Source organism: Chamaea fasciata, unplaced genomic scaffold (genome assembly GCF_029207755.1).
Source record: "Chamaea fasciata isolate MVZ Bird 193981 ecotype frontalis unplaced genomic scaffold, bChaFas1.0.hap1 SCAF_27, whole genome shotgun sequence".
NCBI lineage: Eukaryota > Metazoa > Chordata > Aves > Passeriformes > Sylviidae > Chamaea > Chamaea fasciata.
In genome coordinates, this window is record NW_027094112.1 from 1,844,224 (window position 1) to 1,860,132 (window position 15,909).

At 51.5% G+C, this 15,909-nt stretch overlaps 3 protein-coding genes and 2 pseudogenes across 4 annotated transcripts; 3 read left to right on the forward strand and 2 right to left on the reverse strand.

Moving 5' to 3' along the window:
* The first annotated feature begins 443 nt into the window (after positions 1-443).
* Positions 444-766, forward strand: LOC136301745 (feather keratin 1-like). Its single transcript, XM_066204943.1, has one exon. It carries the CDS (start codon positions 461-463, stop codon positions 764-766), a length of 306 nt encoding a protein of 101 aa, XP_066061040.1. The 5' UTR covers positions 444-460.
* A 1,893-nt stretch (positions 767-2,659) lies between these two features.
* Positions 2,660-3,422, reverse strand: LOC136301750 (feather beta keratin-like; annotated as a pseudogene).
* Positions 3,423-5,576: 2,154 nt separating this feature from the next.
* LOC136301749 (feather keratin 1-like) lies at positions 5,577-6,356 on the forward strand (annotated as a pseudogene).
* Positions 6,357-10,815: 4,459 nt separating this feature from the next.
* On the reverse strand, positions 10,816-13,840 carry LOC136301820 (feather keratin 1-like). Of its 2 annotated transcripts, XM_066205039.1 has the most exons (3): positions 13,816-13,840; positions 11,479-11,516; positions 10,816-11,133 (listed from the first exon to the last, which is right to left on the reverse strand). In XM_066205039.1, exons 1-3 carry the CDS (start codon positions 13,838-13,840, stop codon positions 10,816-10,818), a joined length of 381 nt encoding a protein of 126 aa, XP_066061136.1. The 2 variants fall into 2 exon arrangements, with proteins under 2 accessions (XP_066061136.1, XP_066061137.1); XM_066205040.1 differs by lacking the exons at positions 11,479-11,516; positions 13,816-13,840 and adding an exon at positions 11,614-11,662 and having other exon boundaries at positions 10,816-11,135.
* Positions 11,111-14,135, forward strand: LOC136301819 (feather keratin 1-like). The gene is made up of 3 exons (XM_066205038.1): positions 11,111-11,129; positions 13,417-13,460; positions 13,818-14,135. Exons 1-3 carry the CDS (start codon positions 11,111-11,113, stop codon positions 14,133-14,135), a joined length of 381 nt encoding a protein of 126 aa, XP_066061135.1.
* Positions 14,136-15,909: the final 1,774 nt, after the last annotated feature.

Genomic DNA, 15,909 nt, shown 5'->3' on the forward strand with positions numbered 1-15,909 from the left:
GAGAAGAATAAAAGCAGCTTCTTCCTCTCACTCTCACATTCAGTCCCTTTGTCTCCATCTCAGTGAGAACAAGGTAAGGTTGAAGACTTTTTGCCTCTCACTCCTTCTGTTCTCCCTCCCTCTGTTTTCTGCACATACCTGCCACTTTGTTCTGTGCCAGGTTATGGGGCTGCTTATCATGGGAGAGGGACTGGAAAAAAAAAGTGTGCATAGGGACAGTTTGGGACTTGACTGAAATGAGTGATGAGAGGCGGGATTACCCTGGGCTTGGTTGTTCTTGGCAAGGAACTTCTTGGCTAAGTGGAAGGAGAAGCCTGTGGACATCAGAACAACACCTCCAGCTCTTCTTCCCATCTTGGCTTGACGGAGCAGCTGCATGGTGTGGTGACAGGTTGCTCTTCAAACACCCCTCATGACTTTTTCTTGCCCTCTGCGCCAGGTGCAGCTGCAGCCCCAAGACATGTCCTGCTACACCCCGTGCCGGCCCTGCCAGCCCTGCGGCCCCACCCCGCTGGCCAACAGCTGCAATGAGCCCTGTGTCAGGCAGTGCCAGGACTCCACCGTGGCCATCCAGCCCTCGCCCGTGGTGGTGACCCTGCCCGGCCCCATCCTCAGCTCCTTCCCACAGAACACCGCCGTGGGATCCTCCACCTCTGCGGCTGTTGGCAGCATCCTCAGCTCTCAGGGAGTGCCCATCAACTCTGGGGGCTTTGGCCTCTCGGGCTTGGGCAGTGGCCTCTGTGGCAGGAGGTGCTTCCCCTGCTAAAGCTGCTCCCGGCACAGTGGCCTCCTCCTGGATCCCCCTCTTTCCCGCCTTTTGATTCATTAAATTCTGCTGCATCCCAGCCCGTGTCTTTGTGTGATCCTTTGCCCTGCAGACACTCTCCCAGGGCAGAGAGGTTGCCCAGGGCTGTTTCTGGGAGGGGTTGTTGAAGCTGGTTTTGCACTGGCTGTCAGCACAGGCTGGCACTGGGTGTGCTCAGTGTGCACTGAGTGACCCTCTGGGTTTTGAATCTTTCTGCCTGTTTGCATCAGAATGGAATTTCTGTAAACAGTTCAGTGGCTAACTTGTGCCTTCTTCACACACTTTTTTATTGTTTCTAAGCTCAGCTCAGCACTGCATTGGAAGTACCAAGCAGGGAATGCGTTACTTCAAAGACACAGGTTCCAGCTTCCCATCAGGTGCCAAGCAAACCCTTCCTAACAGTATTGTGCCACTGTATCAGTTGCTCAAAGTTCCATTAAAACTCACTGGGTATGTCACTCTCCTGCTTTTTCAATTCTCCCCCTTCCTACTGGGTCAGCAGATCATGAGAACCACTGCTCAGTGCTTAGTGCTGGTTGTAACACCACACGGACCCACAGGCAGTGCTTGTCCTCTTTGCCCTGCTCATTTCTGTCTCTGCTCAGGGCTTCCTAGGAAAGTTTTTGGAGAGATGGGGGCAGGAAAAAATATTGGGCAGGAAGAGAGGCAGCAGGTGTGGGCTGAGTGACTCAAAGGGCTGTCCAGAGTCAGTTGAGGGAGGGCTGAACTTCTGCAGGACACAGCTGGGCATAGTGCCACACATATCCCCAGAGCTTGGAAAGGCAGCTGACTTGGGACCAACTAGCCCTGTCTCCCCACACCTCCCTCAGCCCCTGGCAAGCAGCAGCCCCAAAGCAGGGCCATGGAAATGGGCTTTTGCATTTCACATCAGAACAGGGGTGACTGCCCCGACTGTGCCCTGGTACCAAGGGCTGTCAGCAGCATCCTGGGCTGTCCCAGCAGGACTGGCACCAGGAGATGGGTGGGACCAACGATGCCACTCTGCTCAGCACTCGCCTGGTGCCAACCCCGTGTTGGGTGTGGGCTGTAATGCAAGAACCACCAGGACCAAGTGGAGTGAGTTTGGTGTAAGGTTGGCCAGGATGCTGAGGAGATCAGAGCATTTGACTAAGGCCCAGGGATTGCTGGATGTGGACTGGGGAATGGTTTGGTAAGAGAAAAAAAATCATCCTTGGAGTAGACAAGAGCCAGTGAAGAGGTTTGGTTCATTCTACCAGCTACAGACATTATCAAGGATAGAAGGCGGCAAGACCATGATAAAGTAGATTTAACTCTCCAGTCTTAAAAAGCACTCAAACACCTTCTCCTAAATCTGTCACACAGAACCATCCCTTAGCAACACTTCTCTCCTTGGGAATCATGGGACACCAACAATAGGGAAAGGATGACACAGAAGCGTGGGCTGGGATGCAACAGAAATTTAATGAGTCAAAAGATGAGAACAAGGTAACTCTGACTGGAGGCCTTAGTGCGGAGAGCACCAGGATCAACGTAGAATCTCCATCACACGGCTGTGGCAGAGATCCCAGCAGGTGTCCATCTGCCTGATCCAGAGAGGGAGCAGGGCCAGCAGGTTCTCCCCTGGATGGCTGTGTGGGGCTCACAGCTCAGGGCAGCACAAGGCAACAAGGACACAGGAGGGAAAGAATAGAGTGGCAGAGGGCAGAGGCAGGGATGGTCTGTGCTTCCCAAGAGCCCAGGCCGGCCCCGTCCTTCTGCAAGCGCTGCTGGGGTTGCTCAGCCCCTCAGGAAGCAACAAGGCCATGCTGCGTCCCCAGGGCGGTTCCATCCTGGGAGTCCCTGGGTTCCTTCCCAGGGCCATGGCCAGCAGCTTTAGCAGGGGAGGCCACAGAGGCCACTGCCCAAGCCCGAGAGGCTAAAGCCCCCAGAGCTGATGGGCACTCCCTGAGAGCTGAGGATGTTGCCAACAGCAGCAGAGGTGGAGGATCCCACGGCAGTGTTCTGTGGGAAGGAGCTGAGGATGGGGCCGGGCAGGGTCACCACCACGGGCGAGGGCTGGATGGCCACGGTGGAGTCCTGGCACTGCCTGACACAGGGCTCATTGCAGCTGTTGGCCAGCGGGGTGGGGCCGCAGGGCTGGCAGGGCCGGCACGGGGTGTAGCAGGACATGTCTTGGGGCTGCAGAGGCACCTGGCACAGAGAGCAGAGAGGAGAAGCCTGTCAGGGGTGCCTGAAGAACAGCCTCACCACGCCGTGAGCAAGATCCTTTCTCTCAGTCCCTGTGAGCACCACCAGGAAAGCCAAAGCCCGGGACAACCCCACCCAGCCCACAGCTCAGGAGGTACCTCAGTCTATATCCAGCCCTTCTCCACAACACCGCTGCCCTCTCCCATGGGAAACAGCCTCAAGACACAGCAGGGAACAAGGAGGGAGGCATATGCTTAGGAAGCCCAGAGAAGTACGAGGTGGAAGAGAAAGGCAAGGAGAAAGGGCACAAGGAGAACCCAGAGGAAGACAAGAAAGAGCTCAACACTCACCTTGTTCCCAACAAGATGGAGATGAAGGAGTGGATGAGAGAGTGAGGAGAAGGTCCTCCTTATATACTGCTCCTGCTCTGCCCCAGGCCCACAGTCATGGCATACGGGCAGTCATTTTCCTACGGACTCATCTCCAAAGCAGACTGTCCTCCCTAATGCCCCAGGTTGTATTTTGGTTTCTGTCAACACTGCCATTTCATTTCCTTATTGCTGACATGGCCATTAGGCCACAGAGGATCTTTTGAAGTGTTGGGATGAGAAGCCTGAGGCTTTCCTGAGCATGATCACGTCAGTACAGGCAGAAGATGTGCCCCCATGTGCTGGAGAGGTCTGTGCAGGCAGAGCACGTGGCTGTGGGGAAATGTGTGGTGATTGTTTTTACAAACCCCTATGAGGAAACACGGTTGTGTCTTCCCACCAGTGCAATCCCCTCATGAGTACCCGAAGTCTTCCCTGAATGTGGGCATGCTGCGTCCCTCTCCTTGCCTGGTGCTTCCCTGCTCAGGCCATGATCACTGGGCATGGCCTCTGTAGGCAGGTTTGTTACATTGCTGCTTTCAAACTTTGGGCTTTGCCCAAGGAAATCTTCTCCTTCAGGGAAGACACTTCCTGGTTTATTTGACAGAGTGGTTGCCATCTCTGGGGAGACCCCAACCTGCACTGTCAGCAGGCTTGTGGAAGGAGATTGTTGCCCTCCCTAATCCTTGTGATTCCAGAAGAAGTTCTTTAGGGTTGGGCCTCACTGTCCTCTCTATCAGAGGGGTCTGTTGGCTCTTGGGATAGCACCATATTCCTCCCTTTCTCCTCACCCCACAAGGCAATTTCCTGCACATTTTGTACTATAATCTGCAGGACACAAAAGCATGGGCCACTTTTTCAATACACATTGTCAGTCCTGCAAGCATCCCTAACCTGGGAAAGAGCTCCCAAGCATCCATTCTCCCCAGGGCCAGGATGGATCTGCCCTTGCTGGAGGGGGATTCAGCCCTGCCTGGGACAGGCCTGCAGACATCACACCCTCCTGGCTTGGCCTCACACCAAAAGGCTGACACACAGCCAACCCAAAATTGGAGTGTGACTCGCCACAGGTAGAGAGTCTCTCCCTGCAAATGTGCCTACTGAAGGCATTCCCTTGTACTCCTGGGATGCGTCCCAGCTGCCTCCATGTCTGCGGGGCAGGGAAGAGCATCAGTCCTTGGTGTAATCTCAGAGCTGGTTTTGTACCCAGGGCTTTTCTGGGTGTATTCCCTTCCTGAGCAACCCCAGGCATGTGGCACTGCAGGATTCTGCCAGGCCTTAGTCCTTTGGGCAAGTCCACTCCTTCTCTGGGAAAACCATCTTCAAGCACTGGGCTATCCCCACACACCACAGCTCCAGGCAGCCCCAAAGGCCATCGCCCTCAGCCTGACCTGCTTGGCAGCACTGGGATGTTCTCAGCACTGACACTGTGGATTGAAAAAGTGGGCAGGACTTTGTATGTCCCCCAGGTCAGGGTGAAAAGGGTGCAGCCAAAGTGTATCATGGGGGGTGAAGGGAGGAAGAGAAAGAGAGCCATGTTCCGAGAGCCAACAAGTCCCTCAGGAGGTGAGAGGAGAGGCACCTGAGTCCACAGGTTGTTGAGTTGAGTTGTTGTTGAGTGATCAAGGAGTTTTGAGAGAACAGTGCTCTCTGTCCACAAGCCTGCTGACAGCACAGGTTGCGGTCCCCCCAGAGATGGCAACCACTCTGTCAAATAAACCAGGAAGTGTCTTCCCTGAAGGAGAAGATTTCCTTGGGCAATGCCCAAAGTTTGAAAGCAGCAATGTAACAAACCTGCCTACAGAGGCCATGCCCAGTGATCATGGCCTGAGCAGGGAAGCACCAGGCAAGGAGAGGGACGCAGCATGCCCACATTCAGGGAAGACTTCGGGTACTCATGAGGGGATTGCACTGGTGGGAAGACACAACCGTGTTTCCTCATAGGGGTTTGTAAAAACAATCACCACACATTTCCCCACAGCCACGTGCTCTGCCTGCACAGACCTCTCCAGCACATGGGGGCACATCTTCTGCCTGTACTGACGTGATCATGCTCAGGAAAGCCTCAGGCTTCTCATCCCAACACTTCAAAAGATCCTCTGTGGCCTAATGGCCATGTCAGCAATAAGGAAATGAAATGGCAGTGTTGACAGAAACCAAAATACAACCTGGGGCATTAGGGAGGACAGTCTGCTTTGGAGATGAGTCCGTAGGAAAATGACTGCCCGTATGCCATGACTGTGGGCCTGGGGCAGAGCAGGAGCAGTATATAAGGAGGACCTTCTCCTCACTCTCTCATCCACTCCTTCATCTCCATCTTGTTGGGAACAAGGTGAGTGTTGAGCTCTTTCTTGTCTTCCTCTGGGTTCTCCTTGTGCCCTTTCTCCTTGCCTTTCTCTTCCACCTCGTACTTCTCTGGGCTTTCTAAGCATATGCCTCCCTCCTTGTTCCCTGCTGTGTCTTGAGGCTGTTTCCCATGGGAGAGGGCAGCGGTGTTGTGGAGAAGGGCTGGATATAGACTGAGGTACCTCCTGAGCTGTGGGCTGGGTGGGGTTGTCCCTGGCTTTGGCCTTCCTGGTGGTGCTCACAGGGACTAAAAGCAAGGATCTTGCTCACGGCGTGATGAGGCTGTTCTTCAGGCACCCCTGACAGGCTTCTCCTCTCTGCTCTCTGTGCCAGGTGCCTCTGCAGCCCCAAGACATGTCCTGCTACACCCCGTGCCGGCCCTGCCAGCCCTGCGGCCCCACCCCGCTGGCCAACAGCTGCAATGAGCCCTGTGTCAGGCAGTGCCAGGACTCCACCGTGGCCATCCAGCCCTCGCCCGTGGTGGTGACCCTGCCCGGCCCCATCCTCAGCTCCTTCCCACAGAACACCGCCGTGGGATCCTCCACCTCTGCTGCTGTTGGCAGCATCCTCAGCTCTCAGGGAGTGCCCATCAGCTCTGGGGGCTTTGGCCTCTCGGGCTTGGGCAGTGGCCTCTGTGGCAGGAGGGGCCTCCCCTGCTAAAGCTGCTCCCGGCACAGTGGCCTCCTCCTGGATCCCTCTCCTGTCCCTGTTTTGACTCATTAAATTTTGCTGCATCCCAGCCCATGCCTTTGTGTGATCCTTTGCCCTGCAGACACTCTCCCAGGGCAGAGAGGTTGCCCAGGGCTGTTTCTGGGAGGGGTTGTTGGGGCTGGTTTTGCACTGGCTGTTAGCACAGGCTGGCATTGGTTGTGTTCAGTGTGCACTGAGTGACCCTCTGGGTTTTGAGTTTTTCTGCCTCTTTGGAGCAGGATAAGATTTCCCTGCATTGTCTGGGGACAAATATCGACTCTCTTTTCACTTCTTTTCCTTTTTCTTTCTGAGCTCAGCCCTGTGACACAAGAACTCAGCAGTGAGTGTTTCACTGACAAGACAGAGCTGCTGCATTCCCATCAGAGCCAGCAGATCCCGTCTTTTCACAGGATGTTCTCAAAGGCAGGGGCAGAGTGCATTGTGCTGCCTTCTCACAGACCCCTGTTATCATCAGATCATAGAATATGTGTCTGGAGGGAAGAGGCCATTAGGGTTTATCTAGTCCAATCCTGTTGCCATGGATACGGATATCCTTCAGTGCATCACATAAGGTTTGAGCAAACCTGACCTTGATACCTTTCCCAAGATGGAAGGATTCCGCATCATTCTCTAGGCAATGTTTCCCAATGTCTCACCTCACTCATCACAGTAAAATTCTTCCTTATGTCCCTTTTGTATTTATCCTATTTCAGTTTAAAACTCTTGCTCCTTCTCCAGTTATTGCAGACCTTGAGAAAACATCTCTCTGCAACTACTTCATTCATCCCCTTTTACATATCAAAAGGCTGCAATAAGGTCTCCCCAGAGCCTGCTTTTCACCTGCCTCAAAACCCTCAACTCCCTCCAGCCTTTTCCCATAGTAGGGGCAATGCATCTATGTGATCATTCTTGCACCCCGTGTCTGGAGCTGCTGTAACAGGTCCATGCCTACTTTGAATTGAGGACTCCACACTGAATTCAGGATTCCAGGTGAGGTTTAACAAGAATTAGTGGTTTTGGTTCACCAATTTTTGTTTTTTCGGCCATCGCAGAATTAATATAGTGGGTCTAGTGTTGTCTAAACCTTAATTCATCTACTAGAATTACTAACTCATTTTTTGCTGCAAGATAGGATTAGGAGAAGAGCAAAGCAGGCTCAAAACTTTAAAGGGTATACAGAAAACTTAATTTAAACAGAACCAATAGAGAAGAAAAAATAAGAAGAATCAGAATATAACCTTTGGAGCACTTCTTCCCTCACAACTTTCTTTTCTTTCCTGTTGACAACATAGAGAGACAAAACCTTTGGGCTTAGGTCTGTTTATCACCTCTAAAATAGTCTTTCATCAGTTCACTTAGAGAGAGGAGTCTCTTTAGCTATGTCATAGAGACTTCTCCACAAGAGAACAGTTCTCTCATGGCTTCAATTCTCACAAATAGCAGTCACCCAGAAATCTGCATTTGTGAAGTCCCTCCCATCTCATGCAGCCTTCCCACAGCTGCATTCATGGGCCATGTCAAACTAATGGTGAACTATTTTAAGGATGAGCTGTTCAAAAGCAAAGGTCCTCTTAATCTATCTCTGGTAACAGAGGTCTTCTTCTTTCCCTGGGGGCAGAAGGTCTTCATCACCCTCATCTCTCTCTCTGTTCAAGCTTCTTAAGAGGTCACAGCTGCTTCAGTATCTACTTGCTTCAGCACAAATGCCTTTGCTCATGTCTGCAATTTGAACACTCCATCCACCCATACTTCTTTCATGAATTAAAGGGGCATTCTAGTGTATCACAGTCCATCACCATGGCCTTGCAAAAGAATTTCAGCCTAAGACTAAGGCATCTAGTCATTCTCCTCCCATCTGGGACTTGACTCCTTCTTCACTGATCTTGGTGTCTTCCTGTTCTTTCTCTACATGTCTTCACTCTGCCCTTTTCTCTCACTTGAGAGAAGATTGATGTTCTTCAAGTTTCATTTATGCAATGAAAGTGTTAATGTCTCACCCAGGGGCCTGCTGATGGTCATGATGGTTTCTCCCAGGTGGTGGCCAAAGCAGTCATGGTGATAGATTCAAGCCGGTATAGATTCAGACCACACTGAGAGCTGTGCCAGGATCTCAGGGGCCTGGGCCAGAAGAGTGGCAGCCACTCTGGCCACAGGGGTGGTCTCAGGCCCCTGCTTTGTTCAATTTTAGCTGTGGGTTGATGACTTCCCCTCCCCATGCCTGGCGGTTTCTGGTGAAACTCAGCAGGAGCAGAATTTCAGCTGAGCCGTGGGCCAGCCTGGCCGGGCTGAGGGGCGGCCCGGCCCTGCCAGGCCCGCGGGCCACGCATCACAGCAGGGCCGGCCCCTGTTACCTGTTCAAGAGCTGTAAGTAAGTGCCAAGATTTCGGCATGTCTTCATTGAAGACTAAAAGCTGGGTAGTTGTAAAAGAAGACCTTTATTGCATCATTAAATCAGTCCCATGGAGGCAAAGTTATCAGAGTCCATGGCAGTATGCAGAAGCCTTCTAACATAAAGTCTCTAAGTCCCAAGAAGAAGCAGTAGCATCTTATCAGCAGCAGTAAAGGCAACAGCAGCAACAGCATGTATTCCATGTCCCCTAAGCGAGCGTATTCTAACATCCTTAGTGCATTTTATTCTATTTTTAGCCAAAAAGGCTTGAACATGAACTCTCTACAATAGACTTATCCTAAGCTAAAACTGATGTGAGACAATTCTCGTAAATTCTTACACAAGTTCTATGTATATAGCTCTATCTGTTCTATCTAGGAATTTCTAGCAAGGTTGCATTATTTTTGTTATGACTAGAGTTTAACGTTACAAAGGACACTATCACTGAACTTTGAACTTGGTACTAGGCCTCTTACTTACTAACATAGGCGCTTATTTTTAAGGCACTTAAAAATCTTCTATTTATTTAAAACAAAAATTGCATTTCTACCTCATGTCTGGGTGGATTTATATACCTTAATTTCTCAGAAGGTTTTTACTCAGTCCTCACATCTTTAGACACTCCTGGGCCTGTCTGGGGCCCAGGAGGATTTGTACCCCAACAAGTAAGAGAGCTTTTCCCAGGGTTTGTTGGTTTTTAACACGTGTGTTCACAGAGGCGTGTTCAGCTTTCTAGTGGTTTAACAAAGTGTCAATATTCAAAACTGGCCACTGATTGGTTTTGTCAGGCACAGAGGAAACTGTTAGCAGCTTCGCCTAGAAAATCACTTCTGTGACTAGTTTCTTCCTTCCTCACCAAATTCCAATCAATGCAAAACCAGCACATAAGAACAGATAAGAAGTGAAGAATCCCCTCCTTTTACCTTATGGCCATGTTTCTGTTTGTACAGCCCTGGACCTGATGGAATTTCTGAGCTGCAAACACACATTGCTGGCTCATGTCCACTTTTCAATCTCCAGTGCCCCCATGTCTTCCTTAAAGGTCTGCTCGCAGTCCTTTCTTCTCCCAGGCTGTTCTGATATTGTGGATTTCTGTGGGAGAGTTTCTGGAGAGAGGGAGGCAAGGAGAGGCATCAGGTGTAGGCTGAGGGTCTTAAAGGGTTGTGCAGGATCATCTGAGGGAGGGGAATGGCTGAACTGCTGCAGGACACAGGTGGGCATGGTGACAACTGACCACGCAGAGTCCAGATTTGAAGTTGGCTTTGTAGTAGCCAACCCTATCACATCCTTCAGTCTCTGAAAAGTAGGGCCCAGATGAGGTGCTTCTGTCATAGCACCATCAAAACAGGAGGAAGTGCCAGCAGTGTTCCTGGACACCAAGGATTGTCATCAACATCCTGGGCTATCAGAGCATGACTGTGAACAGGATATTGATGGGAGCAAAGATCCCACTCTGCTCGGCACTCTCCAGATGGCATCATGCATTCTGTGCTGCCACTGGACTGTCACACAAAAAGATCTCCAGCAAGGGAAGTGAAATATATGAAGATTGACCAGTATGGGACGTGAGGTGGGATTTACTTGTGGATGGGAGGAGGAGGACACAGGCTTGGTGACAACAGAGAAGAGAAAGTTTGAAAGCTTTGTTGGGAGAACTGAAAGTATTTTTGGAATATCTGTGGTCATTGAACTTTGTGAGGTAATTCTTGCAGGGACAGGAAGAGCAATTTAGAAAAGTGACACTTAATATGAGTAATCAATGCTGTGTTAACATAATGAATGCAGTGTTGACAACCATGGCAATACCACTTCCAACAATGCCTGCCCAGAACCACAGAGCAACCCCTCTCCCACTGAACATGTTGGGTGAGCATGAGCAGGGTAAAGGATGACACAGAGGCACTGGCTGGGATGTAGCAGAGCTTTAATGAGTTAAAAGATGAGAAAGAAGTCACTCTGAGTGGTAGACAGAGAGCTGATGCTCTACCCCTGGTCTTGTACCATCCTGTGAGTCCCTGGGTTCCTTCCCAAGGCCATCTTGAGCAGCTTTAGCAGGGGAGGCCACAGAGGCCACTGCCCAAGCCCGAGAGGCCAAAGCCCCCAGAGCTGATGGGCACTCCCTGAGAGCTGAGGATGCTGCCAACAGCAGCAGAGGTGGAGGATCCCACCACAGTGTTCTGTGGGAAGGAGCTGAGGATGGGGCCGGGCAGGGTCACCACCACGGGCGAGGGCTGGATGGCCACGGTGGAGTCCTGGCACTGCCTGACACAGGGCTCATTGCAGCTGTTGGCCAGCGGGGTGGGGCCGCAGGGCTGGCAGGGCCGGCACGGGCTGTAGCAGGACATGTCTTGGGGCTGCAGATGCGCCTGGCAGAGAGGGAAGTGAGAAGTAGAGCACAGGACTGAGTGTGGGGAGTCTGTTGGTCCCTCACGATGGAGAGAAGCCAGAAGTGCAAAATTGCACGATGTTGTTTAGACCGACTCACCAGCCTCACTTCCTACTGAGCTCTGAGGAATTCCCTGAAGAGCAACGGAGCCCAGGGGCTCCTCCACAGCTCAGGAGACACTTCAGCCAAAACCTAAACTCTTTTCTTGCACAACTTCTGCCTCTTCCCTCTCCCATGACCAGCTGTTCTCAACAATCCTCATGGGACAACAGGGGTGGATAGACTCAGAAAACTCGAAGAATAAAAGAAAAGACTTCAGACTCACCTTGATGCCAAGGAGATAGAGGTGAGAGGAGTGAATGAGAGAGCAAGGAGAAGGTCCCCCTTTTATACTGCTCCTGCACTGCCCCAGGCCCACAGGCAGTGCACAAAGGCAGTAATTTTCCAACACATTCACCTCCAAAGCAAAATCTCCTCCCTAACGCCACACGTTGTGGTTTGATCTCCATCAATGCTGCCATTTCATTTCCTCATTTCTGACATGCTTGGGGCTGTGGGGCAGCCAAAGAGCTTTGCAGTACAAAAAGGGGGTCCTGCAGGGCATCATGACACAACCCCAGGCCTTTGTGGAACTGGCACCTGACACATCCAAAGCTGCATTAGGAAGGGGTTTGCTCTCCAACTGTGGAATGTGACCCCTCTCCTCTGCACTGCAGTGCTGAGAAATCAGTGCCACAAAGAGCAGTTGCCCAGCATAAGAGAGGCACAGTCATACTGGTGCAGCTCCAGCAAAGGGCCTCAGAGCCCATGAGGTGACTGGAGCCCCTGGCACAGGAGGGGCTGCTTGAGGTGGGGTTGTCCACCCCAAAAGAGAGGGGGTATCTGGGCACACTGCTCAGCAATGGCTAAAAGAACTGTGGGAAGTGGCCAGAACACAGAGCCAGGCTCTCCTGAGTCTTTGCCAGAGAAGGGACAAGAGGAAACAGGCACGCTGTAAATACAGGAAATTCTGGGGAAACAAAAGAAATGAAGTTGTTAATGTGAAGGTGATAAAGATCTTGCCTGCAGTTGACACGGGCAGGTTAAGGATTGTTCATGCTTGTAGAAATTCAGGACTTGGCCCTGAGCATCCTCCAAAAGCTGATCATGCTGTGCAGAGGGGTGGTTGGATTATGTGATCTCCAGAGGTTCCTTCCAGTCTCATGGAGTCTGTTGGGGAAAAAACAGTGATGCACTGCTGCCTCTGAGAAGGAAGAACTGGATGTGAACACTGGAATCAAGAGCAGCCTTGGCTGTCACACCAGAGAAAGTGGAGTCGAAGAGCTGGTGTCAGAGAGGAAATAAGTAGCAATGTACAGCCCTCAGACATCAAAAATCTTACACCCAGTCAGGCATCTGGCAGGTTGGATAGCATGGAGGCACCTGTGAAGAGTAAAAGAAGTCAGAAAAGCTGGCAGCATCTTAGGCATCCTGTGGTCAAGGATCAAGAAAGGTCCAGGAAAAACACAGACAACCAAGAGGAGCCTCTGAGCACAGGGGACACGTTCAGAAGGGCCCTGGGTGCAAACCCAGCTCTCAAAACACATCAAGCAGGGCTGTACTTCCCTGCCCTGCAGACATGGAGGCAGCTGGGTCATGTCCCAGGAGGGCAAGGGAATGCCTTCAGTAGGCAAATTTCCAGGGAGAGACTCTCCCTACCTGTGGCAAGTCATGCTCTAATTTTGGGTTGGCCGTGTGTCAGCCTTTTGGTGTGAGGCCAAGCCAGGAGGGTGTGCTGTCTTTTTTCCAGGTCAGGATGAGTTCCCCGCCAGCAAGGGCAGCTCCATCCATGCACAGAGAAAACGTCTCCAATACTGGGCTGTAGCCAAACCCAGAGCTCCAGGCAGCTACCACAGACCTTGCCCTTAGCAGGACTTTATTGTCTGCAAAAGAGGGTGGAAATCAATGTTAGCATTTTTCCCTGGTCCCATGATCCCTTCCTTCCAGAGATGCCTCCAGCACATCTTCTGCCTGTGCTGATGTATCCGTGCCTGGGAAATCCTTTGGTCTTTCATCTCGATACTTGAAAGGATCCTTGGACGCCTAAAGTTCATGTCAGGAATGAGGAAAAGAAATGGCAGTGTTGATGGAAATAAAAGCACACCCTGTGGCATTAGGGAGGATATTTTGCTTTGGAGGTGAGTCTGTAGGAAAATTACTACCCTTGTGCAGTGACTGTGGGCCTGAGGCAGTGCAGGGGCAATATAAGAGAGGGTTCTTTCTCTCTCTCTCATCCACTCCTCTTTCCTCAGTCCGCTTAGGATCAAGGTGAGTCCAGTCACTTTTCTCCTCTCCTCACCTTCTTCTTTCTCCTCCTATTTTCCAATGCACACCTGCCACTTGGTCCTGTGCTGCATCATGGGATTGCTCTCTGTGAGAGGTGAAATATGAGAGAGGGTCATATGGAGAGAGGCTGGGGCTTTGCTAAAGTGAGTGATGGTCTAGGCAGGAACCTTCTGAGATTGGTTACTCTTGGCAGGCAACTTATGGGCTAAATGTGAGGAAAAACCTGTGGGCATCCCTGCATCTCCAGATCTTATCTCTGACTTGGCTTGAGTCATGGTGTGGTGACAGGTTGCTCTTCAAACACCCCTCATGTCTGCTCCTCAATGTCCTCTCTGCCAGGTGCATCTGCAGCCCCAAGACATGTCCTGCTACAGCCCGTGCCGGCCCTGCCAGCCCTGCGGCCCCACCCCGCTGGCCAACAGCTGCAATGAGCCCTGTGTCAGGCAGTGCCAGGACTCCACCGTGGCCATCCAGCCCTCGCCCGTGGTGGTGACCCTGCCCGGCCCCATCCTCAGCTCCTTCCCACAGAACACCGTGGTGGGATCCTCCACCTCTGCTGCTGTTGGCAGCATCCTCAGCTCTCAGGGAGTGCCCATCAGCTCTGGGGGCTTTGGCCTCTCGGGCTTGGGCAGTGGCCTCTGTGGCCTCCCCTGCTAAAGCTGCTGGCCATGGCCCTGGGAAGGAACCCAGGGACTCCCGGGATGGAACCGCCCTGGGGACGCAGCATGGCCTTGTTGCTTCCTGAGGGGCTGAGCAACCCCAGCAGCGCTTGCAGAAGGACGGGGCCGGCCTGGGCTCTTGGGAAGCACAGCCCATCCCTGCCTCTGCCCTCTGCCACTCCATTCTTTGCCTCCTGTGTCCTTGTTGCCTTGTGCTGCCCTGGGCTGTGAGCCCCTCACAGCTATCCAGGGGAGGACCTGCTGGCCCTGCTCCCTCTCTGGATCAGGAAGAGGGACACCTGCTGGGACAGAGATTCCCTTCTGTCCCTCATGCTCTCTGCACTGGGACCTCCAGAGAGAGCAATCTTGTTTCTGTGTTTTGTCTCATTAAATTTCTGCTGCATTTTAGCCAATGTGTCTGTGTCATTATTTCCTCTGCAAGTTCTTTCTCAGTTTGCCCAGGGAAAAAAGATGTTTTTAAGGGCTGTTTTTGTGAGGATTTTCTTGGGATGAATATTCAGTGATGGATAACAGCATTGTATAGGGTCTACACAGGATGGAGTTAAATTTCACCAAATTAACCTTGTACTGGTTCTTCACAGTTGGAGCTAGAATGGTGCTGATAACACAGAAATATTTGGGATTTTTCTGGGCAGTGCTTGCCCAGCAACAACCCTGTCCCTCCATCCTCCACTACAGAAGGCCATGAAGGTGGATGTGGTCAAGAGGCTGGGAGAGGACATAGCCAGGCTGCCTGACCCACGCTGACTAAAGGGATTTTTGATACTGCGTGACATGATGATCAGCAAAAAATGCTGAGAGAAAGGAGAGGAGGGTGGCAGGGGAGCATTTGCTCACAGATTATTTGTCAAAGAGGAAACTGCTAATTGTACTTTGTCCCTGCTTCCCAGGAGAGGCTGGACATTGCCAGTTGATGGAAGGTGATAATAAAACTCTTCCCTCCCCCCCCCCCCCCCGTATTTTTGCAGTCTTTCCTTGCTTTTCTTTATTAAACTGCCTTTATCTCTACACACAGTACTTTAATTTTATCTTCTCCCACCATACTCTCTGAGGAGAGGGAGGGATTGAACATTTTGATAGGCACCTGGGGGCCAGGAAGGATGAGACTGTGCTGGAGGAACTGTCTTGTGCGGGGGATGAGCAAATAGTCCTCTCCACTCTCATCCATGAGTGATGCAGGTTGTTTTGTTGTGTGGGCTCACAAAGTCCTTTTTCATCTTAGTGTGAGGTATTTAAAAATACTAATTAACTCTATTGACTTAATGTGGTATTTGAGGTATCTGGTGTCAGGGTGCTGTAATAAGAGAGAATGTTTTGGTGTGGCAAGAGTGAAACTTGTCCTGAGGTGGCTGGTGGCAGCTTTTAACACAAGTCTGGAGCTTGACCAGCATTATCAGAGGACAGGGGTCCAGACAGGGGCCCAAATCACTTCAGAGAATGTCACGAGTGAGCATCTGACCTACATTTAAGAACACAGTAGTAGAGGCAGACACCCAGATCACACATGAGAATATGAGGGCTGAGATAGGGACCCAAACAACACCTATGGCAATTGTCCCAGTAGTGGGAAAAAATTGTGGACAAGGAGGTGAATGCAACCATCTTATTGGTGGATTGAGTGAAGGGGAGAGAGGGTCTGATCAGGAATCCAGTCCTTCAGGAAAGAGGATGCACTATGTGTGGGAAAGCATCTTCCTGCCCCTGAAAGTTTAGAGAAAATCTCTCTCCCTGTCCTCACGGGCCAGCACTTC